At 51.9% G+C, this 26,709-nt stretch overlaps 12 protein-coding genes across 12 annotated transcripts; 5 read left to right on the top strand and 7 right to left on the bottom strand.

Annotated features, from left to right (window-relative positions):
• Positions 1 to 632: 632 nt before the first annotated feature.
• Positions 633 to 2,034, bottom strand: PMZ80_002713 (uncharacterized protein; the record flags this gene model as incomplete). The annotated part of the gene is made up of 2 exons (XM_064871145.1): positions 633 to 1,818; positions 1,868 to 2,034. The coding sequence occupies 2 exons, from the start codon at positions 2,032 to 2,034 to the stop codon at positions 633 to 635; spliced, it is 1,353 nt and encodes a 450-aa protein (XP_064733598.1).
• A 1,084-nt stretch (positions 2,035 to 3,118) lies between these two features.
• On the bottom strand, positions 3,119 to 4,096 carry PMZ80_002712 (uncharacterized protein; the record flags this gene model as incomplete). The annotated part of the gene is made up of 1 exon (XM_064871144.1): positions 3,119 to 4,096. One exon carries the CDS (start codon positions 4,094 to 4,096, stop codon positions 3,119 to 3,121), a length of 978 nt encoding a protein of 325 aa, XP_064733597.1.
• Positions 4,097 to 5,458: 1,362 nt separating this feature from the next.
• PMZ80_002711 (uncharacterized protein) lies at positions 5,459 to 5,971 on the bottom strand (the record flags this gene model as incomplete). The annotated part of the gene is made up of 1 exon (XM_064871143.1): positions 5,459 to 5,971. The coding sequence occupies one exon, from the start codon at positions 5,969 to 5,971 to the stop codon at positions 5,459 to 5,461; it is 513 nt and encodes a 170-aa protein (XP_064733596.1).
• Positions 5,972 to 7,087: 1,116 nt separating this feature from the next.
• PMZ80_002710 (uncharacterized protein) lies at positions 7,088 to 9,907 on the bottom strand (the record flags this gene model as incomplete). Its single annotated transcript, XM_064871142.1, has 1 exon — positions 7,088 to 9,907. One exon carries the CDS (start codon positions 9,905 to 9,907, stop codon positions 7,088 to 7,090), a length of 2,820 nt encoding a protein of 939 aa, XP_064733595.1.
• Positions 9,908 to 10,915: 1,008 nt separating this feature from the next.
• Positions 10,916 to 12,066, top strand: PMZ80_002709 (uncharacterized protein; the record flags this gene model as incomplete). The annotated part of the gene is made up of 2 exons (XM_064871141.1): positions 10,916 to 11,726; positions 11,774 to 12,066. The coding sequence occupies 2 exons, from the start codon at positions 10,916 to 10,918 to the stop codon at positions 12,064 to 12,066; spliced, it is 1,104 nt and encodes a 367-aa protein (XP_064733594.1).
• A 452-nt stretch (positions 12,067 to 12,518) lies between these two features.
• PMZ80_002708 (uncharacterized protein) lies at positions 12,519 to 13,127 on the top strand (the record flags this gene model as incomplete). Its single annotated transcript, XM_064871140.1, has 1 exon — positions 12,519 to 13,127. The coding sequence occupies one exon, from the start codon at positions 12,519 to 12,521 to the stop codon at positions 13,125 to 13,127; it is 609 nt and encodes a 202-aa protein (XP_064733593.1).
• A 529-nt stretch (positions 13,128 to 13,656) lies between these two features.
• RPS25 (40S ribosomal protein S25) lies at positions 13,657 to 15,504 on the top strand (the record flags this gene model as incomplete). The annotated part of the gene is made up of 5 exons (XM_064871139.1): positions 13,657 to 14,094; positions 14,170 to 14,236; positions 14,290 to 14,438; positions 15,143 to 15,197; positions 15,272 to 15,504. The coding sequence occupies 5 exons, from the start codon at positions 13,657 to 13,659 to the stop codon at positions 15,502 to 15,504; spliced, it is 942 nt and encodes a 313-aa protein (XP_064733592.1).
• Positions 15,505 to 15,745: 241 nt separating this feature from the next.
• On the bottom strand, positions 15,746 to 16,579 carry PMZ80_002706 (uncharacterized protein; the record flags this gene model as incomplete). The annotated part of the gene is made up of 1 exon (XM_064871138.1): positions 15,746 to 16,579. One exon carries the CDS (start codon positions 16,577 to 16,579, stop codon positions 15,746 to 15,748), a length of 834 nt encoding a protein of 277 aa, XP_064733591.1.
• Positions 16,580 to 17,026: 447 nt separating this feature from the next.
• On the top strand, positions 17,027 to 18,892 carry PMZ80_002705 (uncharacterized protein; the record flags this gene model as incomplete). Its single annotated transcript, XM_064871137.1, has 2 exons — positions 17,027 to 17,998; positions 18,047 to 18,892. The coding sequence occupies 2 exons, from the start codon at positions 17,027 to 17,029 to the stop codon at positions 18,890 to 18,892; spliced, it is 1,818 nt and encodes a 605-aa protein (XP_064733590.1).
• Positions 18,893 to 20,401: 1,509 nt separating this feature from the next.
• Positions 20,402 to 21,456, top strand: PMZ80_002704 (uncharacterized protein; the record flags this gene model as incomplete). The annotated part of the gene is made up of 3 exons (XM_064871136.1): positions 20,402 to 20,548; positions 20,599 to 20,786; positions 20,964 to 21,456. The coding sequence occupies 3 exons, from the start codon at positions 20,402 to 20,404 to the stop codon at positions 21,454 to 21,456; spliced, it is 828 nt and encodes a 275-aa protein (XP_064733589.1).
• A 1,501-nt stretch (positions 21,457 to 22,957) lies between these two features.
• Positions 22,958 to 23,813, bottom strand: PMZ80_002703 (uncharacterized protein; the record flags this gene model as incomplete). Its single annotated transcript, XM_064871135.1, has 2 exons — positions 22,958 to 23,663; positions 23,710 to 23,813. 2 exons carry the CDS (start codon positions 23,811 to 23,813, stop codon positions 22,958 to 22,960), a joined length of 810 nt encoding a protein of 269 aa, XP_064733588.1.
• A 282-nt stretch (positions 23,814 to 24,095) lies between these two features.
• Positions 24,096 to 26,345, bottom strand: PMZ80_002702 (uncharacterized protein; the record flags this gene model as incomplete). Its single annotated transcript, XM_064871134.1, has 2 exons — positions 24,096 to 26,208; positions 26,311 to 26,345. 2 exons carry the CDS (start codon positions 26,343 to 26,345, stop codon positions 24,096 to 24,098), a joined length of 2,148 nt encoding a protein of 715 aa, XP_064733587.1.
• Between the last annotated feature and the right edge of the window lie 364 nt (positions 26,346 to 26,709).

The raw sequence follows: 26,709 nt of genomic DNA, 5'->3' as shown, positions 1-26,709 counted from the left end.
GCCGAAGCCAAAATGTCTGGGAAAGTAGACCGCAGTTCTGATGGCCTGCTGTAAGTCTCGAGTAACGTGCAAAGATTTCAGACCTCTGCTTGAGCTTTTGAAGATTGCTTTGGAAGACTTGAGGTTGATAGAGGTGGGAGGAATGTTGGACAGAGAGGTTTCGTCATAGGGACTTCGTTTGTGCCCCAGAGAAGATCTCCATCGCCATGTTGATAATCAAGCTTTTCTTGGCTGCGGTACGCGTTTCATGTCAACAACAAACGACACAGACAGCCTTCGCGTGAGTGTCCAGAGAAGGGAAAGCACAATAAGCGCCACCACTAACTACGCTTTGCCCATCGCGCCAAAGTGATATCGAGATTGGTGTCCAAGAAGAAACGGGCAAGGTCGCACCTGCCTCGAGGCAACGCATGGTTCAGGGAAAGAGCTAGGCGTATACACATGGCAAGAGCTTCGGACTAGGCATGAACATGCAATCGTGAAGATCAAAGAGAGAGATTTGTCAAATTTGAAGGAGATAATTATTGAGCTCGATCAGCTAGCTATGGCGGCTGCTAATAGCTCGGTCATGTTGCAGAGCCAGCTTGCGACAGCTGACGTGCCTGGTCCAGTTGCTTGTCATCAAACATCATTCATAGACCACCACTCTGGCGGTTCAACGCCTTCCTCTCCAAGCTCCGGGAGTGGATTCTGTATCTGTTCTGACCAGGATCTGCCATACCACCAGCCTCGTGCGACATAGCAGCATTGTGCTCGACATCTCCATCCCGATGTCCCTGCCCCATCACTCCTCCAAGACCACCATGCTGATCCCGACGGGACAGTCTTCGCCCTATCCCACCTTCATGGCCATTGTGACCCATGCTTTGGACCGTGTGCACAGCATTGTTGAAGCCTGTCTGAGCGCCTCGCAGATTATAAGCAGCATCGAATGGCGCACCACCATATGCTTCCTCGTATCCCCAGCCAGCCTTTCTTGTGAAAACCGCAGTCTCAAAGCCACCTGCGCCTGCTGCGCCTGCGCCATAGGAGAACGGAGTGTGTCTTGTGAGAGGAATGTGGTTGAATCTGAAGTCCCAGACTGAGGCGTATACCATTCGATAGGCCGAAATAGCCATCACGCTACCAATGATCGCACCCGCAAGACAGTCATACCAGTTGTGGAACTCGTCGATGGTCAGGGCACCGGTGATGAGGAAGGCGCCGAGGACTGGTGCGTAGGTTGCGAGCAATTTCCACATGGCTGGGTGGTAGTTGGACCACACCTTGAGCTTGGCATTGAGGTAGAAGTACAAGTAAAGGAATCCAGCCCAAGCGGCTGTGCTGTGACCCGATGGCATGGACTCCAATGAGTCGTTGATCTGATTTCTGTCTCCAGTGCAGATATCTCGTTGGAACATAATGTAATTAAAGCCCTGTCCACCTTGTGCTGCAACACGATTGAGATCAGGTGCGCAGACAGCGAGGAAATGCGGTCGCAGGCCGCCGATCAGCCATTTGATGAAGACCTGGAAGACAGCTGCCGTGATCAAAGAGTACAGCAGGCCAACAATGGCATTATTGACATCCCAGAATGACCGGACCCGAATCTGCATGAGCAGAAAAACGGCGATTGGAATAAGAGAAGCCAGTAATGCAGCCGCCCAGATGGGAACGATCTCGTTTCGAAGAGGGTAGGCGAATTCTGGATACACGATCTCGCCATCTCGAAAGGTAATCGGGAAAGATCGTGAAGGAGCTGGATCGGCATTGTAGACACCCAGTCCTACTGCGCCCATTGCTGCCATGGTCAAGATATCGAGCCAGTGGAACTTGAGCCTGCCGTTGGAGTCAGTATTGTTTTCGGGTGAGATAGGACAAGACGTACCATTGCCCGAAGCTCGGTCTGCGATTGAAGTTGCCTGAATGCATATCGAAGAGAGGCCGACTTGTCTTCTCGCGCTTGTGGTGCTTCTCTGTTGTAGTTATTGGTCCTGCGGAAGTGTCATGCGCAGGGTCCGTTCCTGACCGTCGACCTTTGCGTAGGAAGTTCATCTTTGCTACCCTCCAAGGATGATTGAAGAATGTGGATGGATGAGCAAAGGCAGTGCAGAACGAAGAGGCAGAGACGTGTAGATGAAGAACAGGCACGACGCAGTCCAGAAAGATCGTGCCTGCAAGGTGATATTACCTGTTATTAGCGACCAGACTTGTTTGCAAGATGGTTCACTTTTCTATCACCCGACCATCGAATCACTACGACGATCTTCACTCATCCTTGCAAACCCTAAAGAGCTTGTTTGCTTAAGACAACAAGGAGCATCTTAGCGGACGAGCTAGAGCTCGAAACGTGTTCAGGCTGCACGAAGTTCAGGTAAATTTTAGACGAAACTTGGAACATGGCACGCATCTGACGTAGCCAAAATTCGCCAGATTGGCTGGACGCGTGTCCTGACGAAGCAATCTTCGTGACACCCAGGCAGTGTAGCAGGTCCCAAGCACGGTCCTCCATAATGCTACAAAGTAAAGCTGAAGAAGCCGTAGTTCAGTGACACAGAAAACGTGGCAGGTTTTGACTGTGTTCAGGAACGCAGTAGTGGAAAGTGGAAGGGCTGTTCCGGCAAACAGAACATGTACTCTCTAACTCAAGCTTTGGACAAGCAATTTTGGAGGCGTAGCTGTGGCTCAAGAACTCAGATCCTTCGTGGAAACGCCACAAAGTGTGGCAGCTGCGTTTGCACGGTAGCTGGGAAGCTTCGCCCACTAGCTTCTGTGATCACGTCCTTCTCTTCCTCATCTCGCACTTCCACCTCGATATACTTCGACCTGACATGCATCGCGCAGAACATCTTCACGAGCGACCAAGTCGCAGACATGCTGCTGAAGCCCAGACTCTAAGAACGTATCGATTCTCCGCGCTTGTGCGTAGCAAAGCTCATTTCTTCAACCAAGGAGATCAGGGCAGACAGGTGTGAAAAGTTCTTGTCATCAAATCATGAATGAATGCTACTCTCAAGGAATGTATGAAAAGGTAAACCCCTCAGTCCCTGATGGCCTGGTACATCAGCGAAAACAGCTCTGCTCCAGCCACCACAACCCCAGCCCCTGTCTAACCAATCAGTCGACTCATTTCCACCATCTACAACCCAACACTCTGCTGGATGAACTTCGCCGCAGTCTGCGCATCCCCACCATATGACAGATGACCACTGCCACTAGCACCACCACTGACCCTCCCACCACAAACCGTGTCACCACTAGCACAGAGGTTCAATACCGGCGCACTCCCCACAGCGGCACCTCGGAAGGGGTCACCAAAGAGCACAGCAGCATCGACATCACTCGCGCTGAATCCACCTGCTCCAACCGCGTTGTGCACCACACACGCACCCTGCGAGTATCCACTGAGCACAAGCTTCGTATCAGGACACCTCCCCTTGATCGTGCGTGCAAGCGTGGCCATCTGACTGCCACCACCAGATCCACAGTTGATGTTCCCGGCGGCGCTGGCGGGGTAGTCGACGCCCTGGAGGGTGAGACTTTCGGGACCGAGGTTCTGGATCAGAGCTTTGAACATGGGAGGTGCGGAGATGATGCCGACGTTGCCTGGTTCGCCGGTGCCGCGGGCGAAGATGACGGTTAGAGGGGTGCAGCCTGTGTTAGAGGCGACGTCGTTGGCTGAGGAGCCGGAGGTGTAGCGGGTTCGGCCGCCCGTGCTGGCGCCGCCGGTCGGAGCAGCAATGGCGGTGTCGACATCGCTCGGGACGAGGCTTGGGGTAGCTGTTGGTAGGCCGATAGAGACGTCCGGGACGCTAGTCGGCAGATCTGTTGCAATGGCAGAAGTGGGGCTGGCGCCCGTGCCTGTAGGAAAACTGCCGCTGGGCGGGAAAACCCCCGAAATCCCCGAAGGCAGGAGCGAGCTAGGGATTGCAGTGGGAATAATAGCCGTTGGCACAACACCTGGACATTCTGTCGCTGAAGGCCCGCTGTTTGTGGCGCACGGGTACTTGATGAAGCCGAAGATGGTGCAAGTGTCACGCTTGCCGAGTTCACCAGCTGGGATGGCGAGAACGCCGGCGTTCAAGGCCAGAAAGGCTGAGGCGGCGAGAAGCTTCATGTTGGCTGTTGAGTAAATTGAATGGTCGAGGGAACGAATGTGCTTTTAACAAGGATGCTGAGGGTCTTGGACCAGCCAAGTAAAGAAGAGAAATGAATGAAAGTGAGTTGCTGATGATGATGGGAGAGAAGATTGGTTACCTGAGGTCTGTCTCGACATATATACCTTCAAGCTCCTCCTTCGAAGACCAGCAGCCATGACCACGCACAGTATGGTCAAGCGAGATCCAGGGCGTAGGCAGTGTTCGATCCAGCATGGACAGTGCGGCCGTCTGAGCAGTTCATGGAAGGTCCTAGTAATCTGCTTTACTCACCAGGGAACACGACCAGTCTGTTACAGAACATCAAAGTCTGTTCTGCAGCCATCAGAGATGCGCGTATGTGTCCGGAGGATCGACTTAAGGTACCTCGGAACATACCTCGTCGATCAAGTTTCGTCTTGATAAGCGAGATCGAGAGATGCCTGCAGGTATTGGCACGCGTTTCATGTTGGGTTCGGATGGCATTTTTCACCCAAAACAACCAATCAGAGGCAAGCAACTCTTCGAAGAGCCGAGGAGACTTGCCATACTCAGTGTGTTGTTGAGCGCGGATAACGTTCGTTTGAGATGTGTCTGCGGCCTCGATCATTGTCACCTTGTATGAAGGGGGAGATTGTGCACGAGGATTTGCTTGGCCTTTGGGGTTTGAGCCAGGTCTTGGCAGGAGCCGACATGACAGGAACATGCAGCTGTGATATACATGACTCTATCACCTTCTGGACAAGCAAGGTGGCTGCTTGCAAGCACAAGTCTGGGCAGATTAAATGGCCGAGGACACATACTACGACGCATATCGGAGAGAGTGCTCCGGAGATTCAAGCTGCGATCGATATCGCACAACGGAGCTCTGCATGTCGATCGGCCTGTTTCACGGCTTCGCAAGGTGGGAAGGCGGCTGGTCTGATGTGGCGTGATACCTTGGACAGTCAAAATCGAGCGAGTATCAGCCTAGATGGCGCCTTGAAGGGAGACCGATGCGAGCTCTGGTGAAGATAAGTTGACTCTTCGGCTCACCCGTGCAGTCCAACTCATCCTTCAAGTCGACCGACTCGCGTCTGTCACACTGTACTGTGATATATAGATGCTGATATTCGAGGACAGAAGTGCGTACCACGCGGTACAAGTAAGCCAAGGCCGACAGACATTTGGCATCTGTCCAGGACAGATCGCGCTTTCTCCTCTTGCAACTTAGTGCCTTCGTCATTGCACGATTAACGGTTTCGTGCCGGACTGCGAATGGTGAACCATAGAAAACTGCTATCTCCTTGTGCAGCTCGTTATCTCACATCACACCCACCACATCGACTTCACTCACCACCACCTCATCCCAACTCCCTCCGAAAATAAACCCTCTCATACCCATCCTCCACCCGTCTCCCAGTCTCAACAAACCCCAACTTCACATACAACGCCACATTCTCCCACATCATCACATTCGTAAACAATGTCATCGCATTACACCCTTGACTCCTTGCTACACCCTCCGCAAACTCCATGAGGAACCTGCCATATCCGCGTCCCTGGGCTGAAGGGTCAACGACCAGACTGTTGATCTTAAGCGCAGCTGCGCTCATGGTGGTATCGGCTTCGGTGCTCAGTTGGATCGAGCCGAGGATTGCACTTGCATTGTCTGGACTGGCACGAAGGACGTAGAGCTGCTGTGTTGCATCAGCGAGGAGAGCGTCGTAGTCTGTCAGCATGGGTGCGGGGGGCCGTCCGATGCGTGGGATGTACTTTGAGTAGGCGGCGTGGATCATGGATTTTATGGAGGGGATGTCGGCGGCTGTGGCGGGGCGGATTGAGAGTGTAGGTTGGGAATCGGGTATGGCAGTCATTGCGTGCTGTGTATTTGGTATTTGTAGGATAGTATGGGACAGTAGTGTATTTGTTCGCGGATAAAATCGTGGATGAACGTGAGATGATGAGGGATCGGATAAAAGCACATCTTCCTGTGAGTGACTCACTATATTCAAGTCAGCGGTGTGCAAGAGTGTACTTTGGTCTGAATGCATACGTATGACAAGGAGGTAGCTCGAAGGCCACCCGCCTTGTGACCACTGGTGATAGTGGATTAAGGAAAGAGTCGCCGTGGGTTGGAGCGTAAAGTCGCACTTGTGGTGCTTAGTCATCATATCATGCTGGAGCTCAAGAATGGTACAGAGTATCAAGCACTCTCTTCAAGCAAAACCAAGTGAAGGAACATCGAGTACATTGAACAACTATACTATCATCTTGCGCCGAGTATCATACAATTCGTCTCATACTAATCCTTGGTATCAATAGAATACAAATAACCTCCCACCCGTGCATTACCCAAGCGTGATATGAGCCATTTTTCGTGATTCGTGAAATCGAAATTCTAATAGGTGACATTCTTGAGATTGCCTTGTGGCTTATTGGCTGCGCATCTCCTTCAAGAAGTAATGAAGCTCACAACCAACGTTGAATGTCCACCAGACAGCTTTCCTGTTTGTAGACGAGCTTTTGCGTATCTCAGCCACAACCATGTTGGGCTCCCCTCTCAAAGCTCGACGCACGGCCATGGACATAGTTTTCCTGGATACCACGGCATAGTGCGGGAAATGTTGCTCTATCCAATCACAAATTCCGCCTGCGTCGAGACAACGGCCAGGTGCACGCAGCAACGCCATCGCAGTCAACTCACTATATGTGTAGTGACAGCTTGTATCTGGAGAAGGCATATCCTCAGGTGCTGGGACAACAACCGGTGTTTGTGCAGGCAACGACAAAGTACCGTCGGGAGGTGCATTCATCTCATCGTTATCCTCCGTGACCTGTTCCTCTCGAGAACTTGGCTCAGAATCGATGTACTCGATACTGGTTTCCTCTTCACGGCTCAAAGTGGATCCCATAGCATTCTGGATGTCCGAAACAAGCTCCGGTTCTTGCTGCACGTCTTCATCGTCCAGGATCACAGGGTCATCTCGAGGCTATCGTTGCCCCTGCTGCCCTTGACCCATCATCTGCTGCATCTGCTGCATATGCATCTGTTGTTGAGCCTGCTGCATTTGCATCTGCTGCATTTGTCTAGCCTGCGCATTCTGCTGATGCATGGACGCCATGTTCCCATTCATGTTATTGCCCACTTGCATGTTTTGCATGTTCGGATTAGCCATCTGGTTATTCTGTCCCTGCATCATGCCGTTCTGCATCTGCTGATTTTGCATCATAGTTCTTTGCCTCATCGTCTGCATTGCTTGCTTTTGAGCATTAACTTGAAGCTGCTGCTTAAGCGGCGCAGGTATCATATTAGGGTTGCCTCCGTATTTCTGCGATTCTTGTGTCATCATTTGCTTAAAATATTGCATCGTGATCTGATTGAGCATGATGTGGGCTTGGGAAGGACGCTGTTGAGGTTGACCATTAGGTTGCTGTGGCTGTTGACCTTGCTGCATGGCGTGCTGAGTTTGCATTTGTATCTGTTGTTGCATCTGCTGCATCTGCTGTGGTGACATTTGGTTTGGCGCAGGCGAGCCTTGGTTGGGCATCTGAGCCATCATGGCGCGACGAACTTGAGCATTGTAATTCTGCTGCTGCTGCGGGACCGGCGACATATGCTGTGGCTGAGGGGTGCCTTGTGCGGCTTCGGACTGTTGTCTTTGGAGGGCGGCTTGCTGAGCTTGTGCTCGCTGCTGGGCCATATGCTGAGCCATCTGCGGATTCATCTGCTGACCATTCATCTGCGCTTGCTGAATTTGCTGTCTTCTCTGTTGCATCGCTGCCATCTGTTGTGGTGTCACATTAGGATGCATACCATTCGGCATCTGTTGTTGCATTTGTGCTTGTCCCATTTGAGGAGTTGGCATAGCCATAGATACCATAGGACTTGCTTGGGTCATTGTATGAGCGGGAGTATTCTGTCGCATAATTGGTGTAGCATTGTGCATACCAGGAGTGCTATGAGGTATTTGTGGTGTACCATTTCTGCTCGGTGCACCTTGGTTGCTGGACTGGCGCATCATGCCTGCGGCCGCGGGGTGAGCATGCTGCAAAGAGGAGGCAGGTCTGGGCGGAGATGCCGCCCCACCTGCCTGGGAACCATTGCGTGCCATCGGTCGACCGTTAGCCGCAGCAGGTGAGGAAGCAGCGTGAGGTGTGCCCTGCCGGACAATAGGAGACGAGGCCTGCTGCATTATTTGATTTTGCATCTGAGGTGGGATTCCATTCGGTTGTTGCTGCGCAGCGTTCCTTCTTTGAGCATTCTGAGCATTCTGAGCATTCTGCTGCGCAGCGATTGCTTCTTGGTTCTGCCGCTGTTGTTGCATCTGCATCTGGTTGTGCTGCTGCTGCTGCTGTTGCTGACGCAGAATGGCCTGCTCTTTGCGCTGAGTGATGGCCGCCTGGTTTGCCTGTCTCTTCTGCTCTTCCTCGTGACGTTGTTGCTGTTGGCTTCGTCGCATCTCGTCTTCTTGAACTCGTTTCTCATTATCGCGCTGCTTCTTCTCGTTGAGCTCACGTTTGATATTATCAAGCGCGTTGAATCTCTCAAATCGCGGCTGGAACGCGACATTACCAGCCTGAGGATCAACACCACCAGCATTAGTGGTAGTAGCTCCTGAGCCTCGAGCATCCATAACAAGCATGAATCGTTCCTGTTCTTTGGCATGTCTGTCCTCAGCAGCGAGTTCAGCAACAGTTCTCTTCCTGCTTCGAGGCGATGGAGGTGCTTCTTGACAGAGAGGGTCTGCCAACATGGTGATTATTCGGTCCACGTCTTCCACATCTTTAGCAGGCTCGAGGTATAGCGGCGGAGCAGTGGCGTTTACAACTTTTGCTTCATATTCCAGATGATCCTTTGGGTCGATCCTCAACTTCTGTTTCTTCAGCGGAGGCGGTCGCTCGGCACTAGGGGTCGGCGGTACTGTGCCGACCGGTGTGGGTGGCTGCACAGGCTTTTGTGGCTTCCTGGCTTTTGGATCAGGAGCAGTACAGTCTAGCATCAGGTCAACGTGTTTGGAAAGATGAGTCGGGCGAAGAGCTACGTAGAGTACTCTAGGCTGTGATTTTGCCGATTTTGCTGGCGCATCACTCTGTTCTGGTGCAACATTCTCCTTCTCCGTCGATGTGGATCGCTCCATCTTGACAGGCGGGGACTGGTTCAATTGTTCTCGGCTAGGGTATGGCGCACATGGGGAAGGAGTGATGAAGTGGTTGTAGTTGTGGATTGAGAAAGGCTTCTCATCTTCCCCAGCACCATTCGAGCTGGTTGCATCTGCCGCAATAGACTTGTGGTCCACGACCCTGACAATCAGCCATCCATCGTAGAACCTCACATTGTCTTTCCGAAACTCTTCCAGCATGTCATGTGGTATGGTCTTCTTCCTGAGATGCTCAATGAAGATGCGCATCTCGGAGTGGTATGCGAAACTGCCTTCTTGCTGGTCGAAGCGGAAGTAGGTGGGGTATAAATGGACGATGAGGGAGGGTGGTCTGTTCTTGTACTTGGTGAGGATGTGTCTCTCGGTAGACACATAAGGCTCTGGGGCGCAAGTTGCCTTCTTCTCCGTGTTGACAGTATCCGAGGTATTGATGCGAGTCGAAAGTCGTTGTAATCTGCGATTCGGGCGGGCGACGCCATTTGTGTTCGGCCCATTTGCGGTCGGTGTCGCCTGTGTTTGCGCAGAACCCGGTAACCTCTTGGCTGCACTCGAAGGTGAGGAAGAGTGAGGGCCCGCTTTGCCTGTCGCATTTGTCTGTATCGTGACACTCGGCTTCTTCGTCTTGGTCGCTGTTCCTGTTGGTTTCGACATGACTGCCATATGCTCAGACTGAGATTTTCGGCGCTAGCTGCACTCCTCGAAGGGATCAATTGGCTACACGATCATACGCTGGTCGCTATTCTCGAGTCTACTGTCGGATCCGGCGCGCGCATTGTAGAGTGGGGAGCGACGCAGGCGCAAGCGCTGAGTCGTAAGTCAGACAATGCTGGCCGCCAGACATTCGTTTGGGGTGTTCATATGCAGGTTTTCGAGTAGACAGGCCGCTTCGTGCGCTATGGACCAGATGACTGTGCTTCACCAGTACAATGGGGGTTGCAGTGAGTGGTTCGGCGAATCACGCCTAACTGACGTCTTGCTACGGCAGGATATTGGTTGCAGTGATAGTATGGGTTGCTCACGTGATTATCCATACGGTGATCGTGAACATCACTCACGCACTTTTCCATGCTTGAAGCTCACTGTCAATTTATGAGACTACGTTGTGCTTGTGTCGGCATGTGGTCGAGCGTTGCACAAGCGACGAAAGCACGAAACAAAGTGATAAGTTGTGCGAAACGATGCTGTCAGCTCGTTGTCAGGCTCTATGGATGTGGCCCTGGATACTTTCGTCAATATGATCAGCCAGCGTGATTTGTTCAACGTCGGCAGATGACACGTCCTGTCGGTGGGTCTATCAGTGCAACTATCTATACAACAATTTGTTGAAGGCGCTGTCGTGAGTATCAGGCCGGAATTCAACATGGCAGGTCCTCCTCAATGCTTGCGATCGTGATTAGCACCATGGACCATCCTATCCGACCTTTGTTATACATACTGATTGCGGTACTGAGCGACAGATGCTTGCTAAAGTACAGTCTATGATCAATGCTTGGCTTTTGTTGCTTGACTCCATGAACTCAAGGAGTTTGCTCTTGCAAATGTCCCTGCGACCATGGCAAAGCTTTCTTTGTATAAATCGAAAAGCCCTCCATAAGGAGCCTCAGAATAAATGTGCAGAGCTGCTTACTAGAAGTGCCACTCCTGTCATCATATGCAACCATGTCTGAATCAGATGATATCAATCTGTACCTAGACTGCGATCATGCTAAGCTGCAAGAAAACATTGAGAAACTGCAGAACATCAAAAGCCATCTTCTTCAAGCATTCTCTGAGTGGCATCAGCTGAACGGTACCGAAGTCGACATATCAGCAGAATATCCACGAGTCGATGACATCTCACATGAGAAGTTAACCATTGTCGCAGATGTTTCGAGAGGTCTTGAACTCCTTCGAAAGCTTCCCGCTGGTGTACCCCGTGGTGTCAGGGACAACATCCGAGAATTGCACAGCTTCTTCACCCAAGACCTCTACTCAGCCCTCGCTGAGCTGCAGGATCCGATAACTATCCTCACAGAATACGATCGCGTCTACTGGCCTGCCGTTATCAGTCCTGACTCCATCCCGGCTCTTGCGAATACCTTGCATTGGAACGGAAAAGACCGCAAGGCTACCCTAGCACAATTGAAGCAGATGCTTGATGTAGCCAAAGATCGCATCATTCCCAACAACGATGCTAGCCAGGACCATCAGCAAGGCGACACTTCGACCGAGGAACAGACCAGGATGGTGCCTGCTGATTCAAAGATGGCAGAGGTCCCCATTCTACCAGAGGAATTCTTTGACAATCTCGGTCGCTTGGAGACAGCAATCACTGTTGTAAAAAGCATGAAGAAGGATGAATCTGGCCAATGGGTGAATCATGCTCAGCAAGCAGACATTTTGACGACCGAAGATGAGACCATGACTTGCGATGACGAGAACTCTGGCGATGTCGATGATGCTCAGGACGATATGGACGATGACCAGCAAGGTAAGCACGTCCGCAGATGTGATGCGCAGTCCAGCTAACACTTGCAGAAGCAGAGGTAAAAGCTGCAGAAGTCACTGAGCCAGGCGATGAAGACTCGGCTGAACTCAGTCCCTTTTATATCAGCAAGAATCCATATTCGTCTCTAGCTTCGCCAACAAATTCACCTCCGACAAGCCCAGAACGACCAGAGGCCGGTGCGGCACTCCCACTGACCACGAATGAGCATGACGATGCCACTGATAATCTCGCTTCAGACATGGCAAAGTCTAGCATCGAAGAACTCCAACTAAGCCAGCCACAGACGCAGATAACGGCAACGATGAGAACAAGGAGTGAGTAGCTTTACTCAGAGTGACCTGTGAGGAATAATGCTCAACTACTCTTGGCATCTTGACGTACATTGGTCATGCCATCAGTTCAAGTGAGATTACTATATGCTCATCAGCGCAAGTCAGACGATTTGGGACACCGACCGAGGGGTTGCGACGGAAGCAGGACATTTAGCCATGATTGACCCGGTCGATGTGCCTACCATCTCTGGCGCATGTGTCGATTTCACTCAAACTATGGCACTTCACTTTTCTGCTTCCTGCTTGTTCTGTCATTCCACTCCAATACTCTGCTCGGCTTGGAAGTCAATTTCAACTGTGTTTTCCCCTCACCTGCCACGTTCTGCTTGCTTCTTCCTATACCGCGTGCACTCTCGACAACCAAGTCCCTAGTGCCTCCTTTGTGAGCACAATGCTTGCCAGCCAGCGACAGCAAACGCTGCATCACAAGCAGAACGCCACCATGAGCAGGGCTTATAAGCAGGTCAAATCCAGCTCAGCTGTAGCTCTTCCCTCAATCCACATCATGGACCCCCAACGGATCTTCGCTACGATCCCGAAAGCTAGCAACACTCGCATCCCCGCCGAACTCACCACCCTCACCAACCTCCAAACATCTCTAGCCCAAGCACGAGCAACCTGGACCAACATCAACTTTGACATCCTGCGCGGATACGTTCACGACATCGACGATACATTCTCGTCTTTTAATCAGCCGCGCTTTACGCCTCAAGGCTTTGGAGCTTGGGCCCGACCAGTTGGCGTCGCACTCAGGAATGCACAGGAAGCACTCGACACGCTCGTCACAGGCTTGCGTGACTTCGATGGACGGAATTGGCTGCTTGACGCGCCGGTTGGATTGTTGCAAGGCATTATCGAGACGGGGAGGTGGAGTGAGAAAGAGGTCAGGGAGAATATCAAGGAGTTGAGGAAGGTGCAGAGAATGATCCTGGCGAAGTATGAGGGGTCAGCAGCAGTGGGGGGTGGCGAAGGGGATGAGAGGTATTTGGATTTGGGGAGAAGGATTGAGGTTGCTGAGGCTGCTGTTGCGAAGAGGTTTGGCGGCGGTTAGTCGTTGGGAGGAGGAGACGATTGTGGATGGTGGATAGCGTGGAAGGCGAGGCAGTATGCCAGCGATGTGATACCACTACCCATTGGCTGTGAACATGGGCTTGTAGTAGAAGGAGCGATGCGTATCACAGATGCCTGCCAAATATTGTACTTGAGGTCGCGTCTCGGCGAGTACTTCCAAACGTGGCGAGTTGTTCTGATACTTGACGGTCAGAAGACAACCTACCCTATCCTGCTCTGATTTGGCTCTCTTCTGCCTCCTCCACCGACTGCTCCGGTCTTTCATTCGAGAGTTACGCAAGTTTCAACAAACGTTCCGCTGACCGGCCGGTACACTCGATGGAAGAAGTGGACCAAAGGCTGGCTCTCTTCCGTCATTGCTGTAGAGACAAGCTTGCTGCCAAAGACAAGCATATGTCTGACAACTGGCACAAGTCTCATCAGAACTTAGCAGCAATCAGTCCTGATACAGCATAAAAGCCGGTACTCATTCAGAACATCATGATCGCATTCTTCCTCTCACCACCGCCATGGATCCAGCAAAAGTTCTCGAAGCTTTTCACAAAGTCAAACACCTTCACCCTACTCATACAACGAGCCAGCTCCAATTGGTTGTGGGCCTTCTTGAAGAAGCCAAACGAGCCTGGGGCTCCGTCGACCGCATGAAGCTTCAATACCGCCTTGACGACATTTACAATGCAGTCCGAGCCCTTGGCAAGCCCCTTGAGGAAGACCCAAAGTACGATTGGCGGGTAGGGTCAGTCGCGGCAACACTCGACAACGGTTTGATCAGCGCCAATAAGCTGCTGAGTGTGCTGAACGAGTATGTAGGCATAGATTGGCTTACTGATACCCCTCTTGATCTCGTCGAAGAAATCGTTATGACATCTGGTTGGAACGCAGAGCAGGTGCAGCAGAAGATTGATGATTTGAAGCATAGGCTTGGACTGCCGAATGGGAGGTGGCCGGTTTCGCGCTGGGGGAGATGCCCCTTGGACCATACTCAAGAAGAGAATCTGAGACGGAGACTTTAACTAGTTGAGGCTGCATTTGAAAAGAAGTTTGGCGAGGCTCAAGCGGAAGACGGCGGCATTTCATCGACCGGGCCGGGTAAGTCGGAGAATGTGCCCATAAGTTTTGAATTGATCACTAATCAAGTTTAGCAGGTCAACCCCTTCCTACTACGGCTGCGGTGACAGCCGAGGCCGATAACGCCGGTGCTGGCGCAGGCACTGAGACAGAAGCAGCTCTGGAGGAAGTCCGGGCAGGAGTAGCGGGAGTCGATGTTCAGGACGGAGGAGTCAATGAGGAAGTAGACCGCGCAGCATAGAGGGTAGAACGACAGCTTTCAGTAGCGTTATGCGGTAATAGCACTGACTGGCCAGATTCGAAGAAGAAGAAGGCACTTGCGAAAGGCTAATCGGGCTGATTAGGTGGCTGTTTGACAATCTTGAGGGTCGATTTGGCATTGTAATCTGTTATGGCGCAACGATTGTCACCTTAGCACCTCTCATTTGATCGGCTCCTGGTCAGACTGACCATATCTGGTTCCAGACATAATGAGTGTCCGTAGGTGAAGGTAGACGAATCAGTGCAGTCTAGGACAAAATTCGTGGGAGCTTAGGCAAAGACTGATTAGGGCTGCAAGAGCACAACTCAACCATTCACTTTGTTTTCGCTCGTCGTTGTGTGCTTCGCAAAGCGAAGGAGAACATGAAAGCAAACTTGAACCCCTTTGCAGGCTTAAACGGCCTGAGGCAGCAATTCATCACGTGGGATTGCTTCCCAGTCTTGGCGCACTTTGTGGTGGGGCCTGGTGCAAAGCCATACTCGGAGTCGCTACATCAGTTCATCGTCTTCTTTCCCATCTTCACGTCAACCACATAGATCCGACAATATGGTATGTCGCACTCCCGAACCGCCTAGCACGATTGGTCGATTGCACGAATGATTAGCGATCGCGCATAATCCAGAGACGACTCATCATGGAACATCAAAGCTAACGATATTTCATAGGCGCCAGCAACATCCGGCGGCAAGAAGCAAAAGAAGAAGTGGTCAAAGGGCAAGGGTACGTCGACAACATTCCGATCTCGAGGTGTGGAAAAGGATTGAAGGACAATTACTGATTCAATCTCCATACAGTCAAGGACAAGGCCCAACACGCAGTCATCCTCGATAAGGCGACATCCGACAAACTCAACAAAGATGTCCAATCCTACCGACTCATCACGGTTGCCGTACTGGTTGACAGACTGAAGATCAACGGCTCTCTCGCCCGCCGAGCTCTGAAAGACCTGGAGGAGAAGGGAACCATCCAGAAGGTTGTCTCTCACAGCACAGGATCAATCTACACAAGAGCGGCTGCTAGCGATTAGATGCAATGAACATGGTCAGGGTGGACAACCGCTTGTGATGATGTGACGATATGGGGGGCTGGTCGATATGTATACCCGCATAGGCAAATATGGTCGACACAACGCTGAGGCAGGGCAGAAGATGCTCAGGATGCTCTCGGCGCAGCCACATACGAAGACGAATGCATTGCATTAAATTGCTGGTTGAATCGAATGATATCGAGAAAAGAAATGCTCGAACGATATGTGCATGTATACGGCATTACTGGACTGGTTTTCCAGGAGCACTTTCCCTCTTGTTCATGTTCTTCCTCTTCGGCCGTCCCTTCTGCGCCTGAGCACACAAAGTCGGAGCAGGACCAACAGGCTCATTTTCCACACCGATTACCTCTCCAACCTTGAAATACTTCTTGCTGTTCGTGTAGAACTTTACCCATTTATCGACTTCATCTTGCACCTTCTTCTTTGCTACTCTTCTTTCTCGCTCTGCTCTTGTCTTGCGCTCACCACTGCTGATCTCCTCGTCTGGGTCCTCAATGGGTATATAGATCTCTTCTGCCCCTCTCAGATCGCTCGTCCTGTCCTCCATGAAGCAGCCCGTGACGAAAGCTCTTGATGCATCATGCCCAGCAAATGCATGATATGATCCTCCAGGCCCGTAGGTATGAGCGCCTGCACTCACATCGAAGATCGTTCCATTGACTGCTAGGTAGATAGGTAGGATCGGGTCGCTGCCATCATACTTGGCAAGTTCAGCAGGCGCCAGGTATACCGGTCCTTGGAAATATTGCTTTAGCTCAGCCGGCTTCGTGAACCATGGTCGAGGCAGACCAAAGATGTAGGACTCGCCAGAAGTAACATAGTATGATGCTACCACAGTCACACCGATCACGGCGAACAAGACCCGGAAGATGTCTAGCACAGAGATCACAGGCGAGGATTTGTCTTCAATCTCAACTTCAGTCGATACTTTTGTCGACGCAGCATCCTGCTGCTCTGGCTTGCGCTGCCTCAGATCTGATGGCATCTCTTTGCTTTTGGCTGTCATGTACACGTCGTCTTCGAACTCATCGGCGAAGGTGGACTGCTGGACCATGAAGAAGGAATGATTGTGACTCCGTGATGCTTACTGTTTCACAACCTCTTAGTTCCGTGATCTCAAAATCGCATGTGTTCCCTGACAACCGGACAGCCACCGCGCATGGTTTGTTTTCCCCACAGCGCCCTGAACGCCTCGGAGTCGTTAGCTTCACCAGCCTCAGCTCGGTTGGATCATGCTTGTCAGTGACCTCGACGCCAGCCATCGACATTTCTACTGCTTGCCAAAGCCAGTCTGTTGCGCTTACCCGACCCGCCTTCTCACAACGTACTGGACTTGCTCACGCCCGCGAGTCTGCATCTCGACGTCAAAACGTTAGGCAGCATTGCATCTGCAGACAACGAGCCTGATACAACGAGGACTGCGCGTCCAAACCTCAATAGACACTCTACAGCGCATGAACGACACCAATATTGCTAGAAGCTGATCACAGCTACGTAAAATATGGGTTCAGAACAACGTCGAACAGTTAGGACGGTTACCACAACCCGCACTACTTACGGCGCATCCGGCAACCGTTCAGCACTGGGCTACTGGATACCATTAGCCCTGACTGTAACAGCAGCAACAGTCGGACTCGCAGCATGGATATGGAGCGAGAAGGAAGATTCAGAAGATTCATCAGAGTCCGAAGCAGAACACTACCATGCCACAGGCACTCGTCCTCCCGGCAGGCCTAATGAAGGAGGACTTGGAGGTGCCGCTGCTGCTGCAGGTGCCGCAGGATTGGGTGCTGCGGCGGGCTACTCGAGCATGAGTGGTGGTCTGCCGCCAGGACCTGGTCCAGCAGGGCAGCAGCCACCTCCACCGGGATCCTTCCAGCCACAGCCGCCGGCGCAAGGTGGTTTTCAGGGGCCACCGCCAGAGCAAATGCCTCCACCAGGAGGAGAAGCAGCTGGATACTTCAGAGATGACCAGTCAAGGGCCATGTCGACTGGTGTTACCACATCTCAGGAAGACCAGGGATTCATGGCCCGCATGTCAAACGCCGTAGGTCTCACTCGAGCAGATACACCTGTCCGGAGCAACAACACTGGTGGTGGTTGGGCGACGAGTGCGAGGACCATGGTTGAAGGTGCCGTCAATGCGGTTCGAGGGACTGGTGAAGGTGACCAACACTTCAGTGACCAGGAGAAGTGGTCAGAGGAAGCGGATAAGCCAGAAAGGTCCCACAGCATGTCACCAAGAAAATCAACCGGCTCACTTGGAGGTGCAGTGATCGGAGCCGCTGCAGGCGCCGGTGCTGTTGCCGCTTCACGGAGCTTACAACGACAAGGTACTGCTCAAGAATTCTACTCTGGGGCTGTTGAAGCACCGAGGAGAAGCTCAGTATCCTCAAGAAAACGCAGAACTGTTGCTGTCGTTGTTTCTTCGGTTGAGAAAGGCACAGATGGTCTCGAGGTCGATGCTCATCAGGTAAGCCACTAACATCCCGACTTCTCCAATCGTACTAACAGAACGCAGTCCATCCTAGCACACCTACCAGAATATCTCAACACAGAAACAACCAGAATCATAGTCCTTATCTACTCGCCCAACCTCCACACCCACCCACTCAGTGCTATATCTCGCCGCGCTGCAGAACGTCAGCAGTCTGCCGCTTCGGAACGCAGCCAATCCACATCCTCCTACGCAAAGATCAACACACCCGGCGCAAACGGCACACCCTCACAGACCCCAGGTGACTTCCCAATGGAGGCACAAAATGAAGACTCGCAAGACAAAGGCATCCTCGCGCACGTCGACCCACAGCCCATGGAGAGTAACTCCTCCCTTCCACATCACGGACCAAGAGATGAGCTGGAACGTAACCTGGGTCGCAGGGCTAGTCGCTCGAAGGACGGTAAGGACGACAATACTCTCGAGAGACAGATCACCAATCCACTAGACGAAGAGGCAAACAGCCTGTTCAAGACGCTCTATAATCAAGCTAATGCGCTCGTGGACCGAGATACATCTATTCTGCCATTCACCAGCCGCGAAGGACATAAACATATTCTAAGGAGTATCCAGCCTGAAATTGTATACATCCAGGAGAGCTTATGTGGAACGGACGGTTCGCTGGTGAGCGAGTTGCAGGGCTGGGTCAGGCAGACTGTTGTCGTTATTGGCGATGAGGGTGGTTTTGGTGGGTTGATCGATTCTGATACGGAGGATGAGCAGGGAGCGCGGAAACGTGGTGAGGGTGGGGTTGCGTCGGGGAAGTGGTGGAGTAAGGAGAGTGTCACTGGCGTTGGGAGGGGTGTTAGTGTGGTTGAGAGCTTGCATGTTGGTGAGGATTGGAGGAGGAGGGTCAATGATGAGGAGTAGATGAGTAGGAAAGATTTGTGATGTGTTTATATGATGAGTTATGATACTATTTGCTTGGGTGCGTGTCGTGAGCCAAGTATAAGGAGATGCTGTGAATCTTTGGCAATGCTACATGATCAAGGAGGCATCAATCGCAAGTCCATGCTACCCGCCTGAAAGACCTGCCCGTGGGATTGACGTCGACGCGTATGCTGACACGTATTCGACATATCATGTGGTCTTATAATCTATTCATTTTCATCTGCTTAGAGTCACCGTCAGATGAATGGTACAAGATGTGGTAGAGTAACCAGGCATGACCTCGCGACATGCACATATCAATACAACTGGGAGGACCATCAAGACTCATGCGTGCCGAGTGCGGGTACACCTACGAAGTCCTGACCAGAAGGATAGGGTGAGATGCCATCCCGAAAACTTGTGTCGGTGATTGGCGACATGTTCATGGCGAAAATGAGCTTTCACACTGGTCATTGCAAGTGCAACAACAACTCCTTCGACTCGACTTCGATCGATATGTCAAGACCATGAGGAAAGAATCATCGTGCGCGAATGTACATACATCCGATGGAAACAAAGATTACCTTCTCGAGCCGCAACTATGATAGCTACGGCAGCCATCCGTATTTCAGAAGCATCCACGCAGCTCAAATGATAGAGTACCGTCCGCTGCTCATCATCTCACGTTGATACAGGATGTTGGCATTTTATGTATGCTTCCTGCGAAAATCCATCGAATGCTATGGCACCGTTGCAACACTCACAGACCGCACGATGCTCCTGCCGATGACTTGCTATACTATTGGCAGTTGCCACTGGGGTGCATGAATGGTTCCTCGCCCAGCCTGCGCCTCATCGTGCCTACTGCACGATCACTCGCTACTGCTTTGACAGTCGTCTGGGCTGCTTCTTCGAAGCCAGACATCTTGCGCAGCCTTTCTTCCATTCGTACCGAGATCTCGTTGCAGCAGACCCTAACGGTTGCAACAAGGTAGTGGACACGACTCTCTTGCGCCCGTCTCTACGATGCCCCATGCAATACATGCTTTGTCCTAGCCATTCGACATGGCGTCAAATACCGCAGAAGAACCTCGTAACTCGCGTCTAACTTCTGAGCATAGCATCAATGACCTTCTGAGCGTTACGAGCTACCAACCACGTTCTTCGAAAATCATGTCGAACATCGGACTGTTTATTCTGACAGATCGCGTGGTATCAGAAGAGGAGTCAAAAAGCAAAGATGGGCTGATGAGCGGCTTGTGGGCCGTGGAGGTTTCGGGACCGTCAAATTGTAGAAGGAGACGAAAACAGGAATGCCAAGAGCCGTGAAGGAGGTTGCCCGACTCGCGACGGCAATAAGTCCCATACGCGAGATAGTTGCCATGCGGCTCTGGCTCAGGTAAGAACAGTTGGTCCTGACTGGCGACAAGCTTACACGGCCTTCAGGATGAGTCGAACTTCGTTCAGATACAGGGTTGGTTCCAGAACGAGACACATCTCTACATCGCTATGGAATATTTCAATCTTGGGGATTTGAAGCAATGTGTTGCTCGCGCGTTGCCAGAGCAAGAGTGCCAGCTTATCATCTTCCAAGTCACCGAGGCAATGAAGTTCATGCATGAACGTAATTTCGTGCACAAAGACCTCAAACCTGCTGTGAGTGTTGCTCCTCAACAGAATGTATCTGAATGTATTGACAGATTCAGAATATCTTCGTCGCCCAGAGGGCCCCGGAGTGGTGGGTGAAAATAGCAGACTTTGGTATCTCTAAGAGACACTCCGAATCTACGAAACTGCATACCACTCTCAGTGGCGGAGGAGATTCCGACTTCGCAGCGCCAGAGATGCTGGGTCTAACAGATGATACAACAGTCACTGACAGGGTCGATATGTGGTCAGTAGGATGTCTAGTGTCCTGGCTCTTGTCACAGGATCTACCGATACGCGGTGTTCGTGCAATGTGCCGCTTTGCTGATGGCATCGCACCGCTGTCACTGGATAAAATTAGTGCAGCGACAACGACTAAAGACTCTTTCGATTTCGTTTCGAGACTATAATTTCTTACGGCTAGCCAGCGCATGAGCTCCACAACAGCTCTGGGACATCCCTGGCTTCTTCCATATGTGAACAGAGTGGAAACCGACGAATCTAGCTCTATAGAGTCGGACATGCCAATCTCGAATGTCTCGGGGGAAACCACCGTCCGACCAGCACCAGCTTCAACAGCAGACCGGTTCCCCTTCACTGAGGTCCGAGAGTGGATTAGGGTCTACACCCCATCTAGAGACTCCGACGAGAGTTGGCAGCACATCTCGAGCTCGTCTTTCAATGAGCGGGATTACAGACTGTTCCAATTCAGGAAAGAGGGTAGAAGCTGGGCTAATGCACCCCTTTGTACAGAGAGTACAATGTCTGAAGCAGAAATTCAGAAGCGTTGTAAGCGCACGAAGGAACGGATACACAGCGTCGACCATCAACTTAAGAAGATGAGCCAACCTAGACGTATGGCCGTCGAAGACTTAATAGAGAGTATTCGGCGACGAGATCCAGATGGCGATCAATAGCATGTTGTCGCCATCGATAACGATAGCCCCGAACGCACCAAGAGAACCGGTGAGGTTCTTGCCTTCTCCGTGACACTTGCTAGAACCAGGATCAGGAAGTCGCACTCCTATCCAAATCCGGAAGTGATCGTGCCTTCGCATGGATGGGCTCATGACGAACCTTCAGCAGCCGGTTCCCAAACACTTGACCTGCTGCTGACGACCTGAAGCGGAGCGCCGAAGAGGTTTCGAACACGAGTGAGCGCAGATCAAGCCAGACGGTCTTTCATGGTCCACCAAAGCAGCGAGGGGGAGGAACCGTGATAAAGAATTCTAGTGGAGAAGTGCTCAATTTCAGTAAACAAAACCACATTTTGCCGCCCTTGCCGCGTCACAACAGGAAATTTTCGAGCGCAGAACGCATGTCAGCTTACTCAAACCTTTGCGTAAAAGAAGCTTTAGAAGCGAGAATAGCTGCCCTGGAGTTTGAGGAACGGCCCGAAGCGGAAAGGGAGGCCTTCAACGACCGGTGAATAACAGCGAGATGATAGTCTATAAGTCGTTCACTCGACGGATCTCGCCTTGTTGGGGCCTCGTACAAGAAATAGCCAGGCCGACTGCCAGTACCGCATGGAATTGTCCCAATGCACATCTGACCTACGCGCGTCCATGACACATCAGCTAAATACAGCTGAATCAGCGGTCTCTTGCAGAAATGGCCCTGAGGGAAATAGCTTGTATCTGAGTGGTGTCTCATAGATCGCCTTGGATGCTTGTGAGTAACAATCCTGCATCGGCCAGATATGCATCAAACCGAGCTTCTAAGCACTGAAGCCCGCCGATGTCTTGTTGATTATGCCACGAGGCGAGTGGTAAGTACTGCTTATAGCAGAGAAGATATTACCACTTCGTAAGGAAAAGTCTGCGTCCTAGGGTTGCTCACCAGTGATAGCAGGGAAGGATGGATGACGCTTGGAGCCGTGCTCACTTCGACCTACGCATTGCTTGAGCAGGCGTTTAGTGATTCAGGTTAAGGCGGCGATGTTAGGTATTTTATGCCTGCGTGTTGTCGATCAAGTTTACAGACTGCAATGCCTCAGAAACTAGCAGTCAGACTGACCAAGGAATTCAGAACATACCCGGCACTGCGGGTCATAAGCATGGCGAGGCGCTCTCGCACCATTGCGGTCGAATCCGGTCGCTCTTGCGGGCTTGAAATGTCTCTTCAACATTACGAACCAAAAAGGGTCGACCTGATGCATGGGGCCGCGCGACCGACCGGTGCACGTCACAAGAGGCACCTAATAAAAGTCAGCCCGGAAACACCACAGTCCTGCATCACCTGTATCTTGTAGGCTGTCTGGCTTTGATCATGACACGGCGTATGTAGCCCCGTTAGAGCTGGGGCTTGGCTTCTTGTTGTCCCCGTTCTCACTCAGATGTGCATGAAAAGGGACGGCGCTGGGTACAAGGAAGTTCGATTCAACGCGACTGGCATCATCTCGGCATTGGAGGGCGGTCGCTACTTCAACCCTCCCGACAACAAAAGACTCTGCCCAGTCATATACCCGGTCCTACACAACATCGTCACCACATTCGCCGTCTCCTGCGGCGTCCCCAACCTCCCAACAGGTATATTCTTCACATCTCCCGGTGTACCAACCAGAAATTCCGCATTCGGTATCATGCCCGTCTCCCCAATCATCGCGGGCGCAACATTGTTAACTGTTATCCCGTCTTTCGCGAGCTTGCCGGCCAGATTCCGCATCATACCGTCGAGACCCGCCTTGCTGGCAGCGTAATGTGCCCCGTTGATCCCACCTCCAAGCGCAGATATGCTGGACATGAAGATGACACGACCCCAATGCTGTTTCTGCATATGCGGAACTGCATATTTTGTAAGAATGAAGCTGGCACGAAGATTGACCTGTATCGTGTAATCCCATTCCGATATAGGTATGTGGACAATATCAGGTATCCGCTTGCCGTAGCCTGCGTTGGACACGAGGATATCTGGACCGTGACCATGTATCTGCTCCATCTCTTCATATAGCCTTTTCATGTCTTCGTCGGAGGCCATATCGACTTTATGGGAGGAGACTTTGCGCGATGAGTCCTGGGCTTGTAGCTCAGAGATGAGACTGTCGACTGGGGCTTTGTTCGAGGAATATGTGAGGGCGAGGGAAGCGCCGTGGAGGAAGAGGTCTCGGGCGCAGCCGGCTCCGATGCTGGAGAGGTGTCAGCTATGTTGACGCGAACTTGTAGCTTGCTTACCCCCCTGATGCGCCTGTTACGAGCGCGAGTCGACCTTTGATCTCGTTGTCAACTGCTGGTGCTGCTTTTGCTGGCGCAGCGTCGACAACTGGTGCTGTCGCCATGGTGCCAGAGGCGCGCCGAATATGACGTGAGGTTATCTCGAGGCGATCGATAGCGGCGGAGCTCATGTGTGGTCTTGCTCACCTGGCCCATTCGTGACAGCTTGTGTAGTTCCTGTTGGACTTATGCCGCTGGTCGGTCAGGTCTTCTCCGAGGCAGAAACCCACGCGGGGAAGAATCAAGACACTCCGCATGCGAATCAACGGCGTTCTGGCCTCAATTGCCGTACTCAGTCAATCGCCGACTGATCATGAGCACTTGCTTTTCCTTTCGCATGGCTGAAATCAAAAAAGGAGGTTTCCGTTCAAATCGAGCTGGAAGCCGTTCATAGCATCTTGTCCTTGCCAATTCATCGCATTTGGTGAAGGCATGAACTGCGCGGAATTTTGGTAGCCACCCATGTCCATGAACGGCGTGCCCGAGTTCGGCATAGCGTCGCCAGACACAAAATCACCCACGGCTTCAAGGTCGAGCCATGAGAACCCTGCTGGACTGTATTGCATATAGCCACCCGCATCCAGCTTGATTGAGCCTGTACTTGACAGCTGACTGTTCGATCTCGCAGCTGGTGACTGGATAGGCGGATAAGAGTGTCCGTGCTTGAGCGGGCGCATCCAGAGTAATTCAAGCAGGCGTGCGTATCTTGACCCGGCATCTTGAGGCGAAAGTGATGCTTGTCGAAGAACATCGATGCACTGATGAATCAAGTTCGTAACAGCTTGCTGCTCAGGGAGGTTCATGACACCAAACGATCTTGCTTTGTACAAGAAGACGGCAGAGTAGATGGCGTAGAGATAGAACCGCAGAGGCATGTATCGCAGGTGTCTCGTGGGGTCAACTCCAGCAAGCATGCTCAAGAACTGCTTAGCAGCGGCAACACTTCCCCAAATGAAGCGTGCATCTGGGAGGGCGCCGACGTTGCTGAAAGTTTGTCTCAGATGCTCCCGCAGCGGTTTGTCCTTTTTCTTCTTCGAGATGGCTTGTGATATTTGCGCCTGGAAGACGAACGCATTGGTGTACAATCGAAGGTACTGGTATGACATCTGCAATGTGACTTTGATATGCTGTGAGCATTGTATGTTGCCCCACGTGCTATACCATCGGTCGATTGCTGTGCGAAAGTCATCGACGTACCTGACGTATTCCCCCATCAACATCATCAAGGTACTGCTTCTCATGCCAGAGTAGAGCACATCGTGAACATTCGAGAAGAGCTGTGTTAGGTCCAGTTGGGCCTGAAAGATTTTGGCATAGTCCTCGTCACCATCAAATTGCGGTTGGAGGGTTGGAAAGTCTCTCGTCGAAAGTCCCGTCATGGAGCCGGGACCACGAGACCAGAAGGCACGGCCGATCCTGACTGAAATGAGTCTGTCGGAGACATAGCAATTTGCCCAGGCAAATCTCTTGCGAGCATCGATCTGCGCTTCCTCGTCTGGTTCCTGTCTGAAGGCTGTTCTGTCTAGGCCGAGGAAGTAGCCCGTCCTTAAAGCCATGCCGACGTGCATCCATGCCGACCGATCCTCTTCACCTCTGCCAACAGTCTCAATGTTATTCCTCAAGCCTTGGGGTTCCCATTCCGCTAGCAAGAGCAGTGCTTCCACGGCTTCGACCTCACAATCATGGCCGGCTGCAATTCCTGATATCAGATCGTGCATGTACCTCGATATGGATTGGTGGATATGTGGTTGCTCAACAAGGTCTTTTGAGGCTATTGTAAGTACCGCCGTGAGTAGGTGTTTTGCAGTAACGGCCCAGCTATCAATAGCGTCCTCCTCGAAGTACGAACGTGGCACTAATGGCAGGTAGCAATGATAGTGCTCACGATATTGGTGGATGAGCGCTTTGATGATCTCTGGGGTTAGATAACCTTCTCGAACCAGTCTATAGGTTGCAATTCCGGTATGTGAGATGGGACCTGATCCTCTGTGACCAGCTTGCTCTTGGATTTGTGTTCGATGAGCGTGGCCCAAGCCATTCTGCGCACCTCCTGAAACAGCAGAGGCAGCTGTGTTATCATCTCTGGCAACATCTCTGAGCAGCTGCCATGCATCCGAGGGGTTGCGCGGGATGGTATCGTCTATTGGCGACTCTCCTCCAGACTCAGATGAAATAGCCTCGTCCGGACTTGTGGTTGGGATGGTCGAGAGCGGTAGTGGTTGAAGAGCGTTGAGCTGCTGAGGTGAATGCAGAGTAGGAGTTGATGTAGGCACAAACTGGCGATTGCTGGAGCTCTCCTGCACTGGCAGTAGCGATGGTAGATTCTGTGTTGTGGAAAGAGCACCACTCGATTGTGTCTTCTTCCTCACACGCTTTCCACCTCTATGGGAACTACCCAAGATGCATTCTCGATTCTCTTTCTTGCAGCGACCACATGGGGGTGTCCCACCTGAGGCGTCCCTGCATCATGTTAGATCAGCGCAGACGAGCTTTCCAGGTATCTATGTGGCCGGCTATCGTGAGGAATTCTATTTCGCGAAGATCAGAAGCCGGCAGCGAGACTTTACAGGCTTGACGGGCGCCCGGGAAGTGCTCATAAGCGTTGGTTCCACATCCTCCGGCGGGCGATTCCTGGCATCTCAAGCACTTACAGATCGCAACGGCTTTTGCGAGCTCTGCAGAAGGTGCAAGCTCGAGAAACTCTTTTCATTGGTGTCGCATTCTTGTCCGCCATCTCGTTGGACAGCCTCTACCTGAAACTCAGGTAGCGAGCATATTTTGTACAGACAAAAGTCGATGGACGATGCGAAGTGGCATTTGCCGACCATCCAGCTCGTGAGGCATCTAACCTGCTCTGTTTAAGCTTCGGTTCTTACCCCAGATCAGCATCGGCTGACCTGGATTCAGGCTCGACTAGACCTGGAAACTGGGATCCATCGTGCCTTCGAGCAGTGACTTGGA

This window comes from Knufia obscura (genome assembly GCF_036327395.1).
Source record: "Knufia obscura strain CCFEE 5817 isolate CBS 148926 chromosome Unknown scaffold_2, whole genome shotgun sequence".
Lineage (NCBI taxonomy): Eukaryota > Fungi > Ascomycota > Eurotiomycetes > Chaetothyriales > Trichomeriaceae > Knufia > Knufia obscura.
Note: the sequence above shows the minus strand (reverse complement) of the source record. Positions and strands in the feature narration are given on the sequence as shown.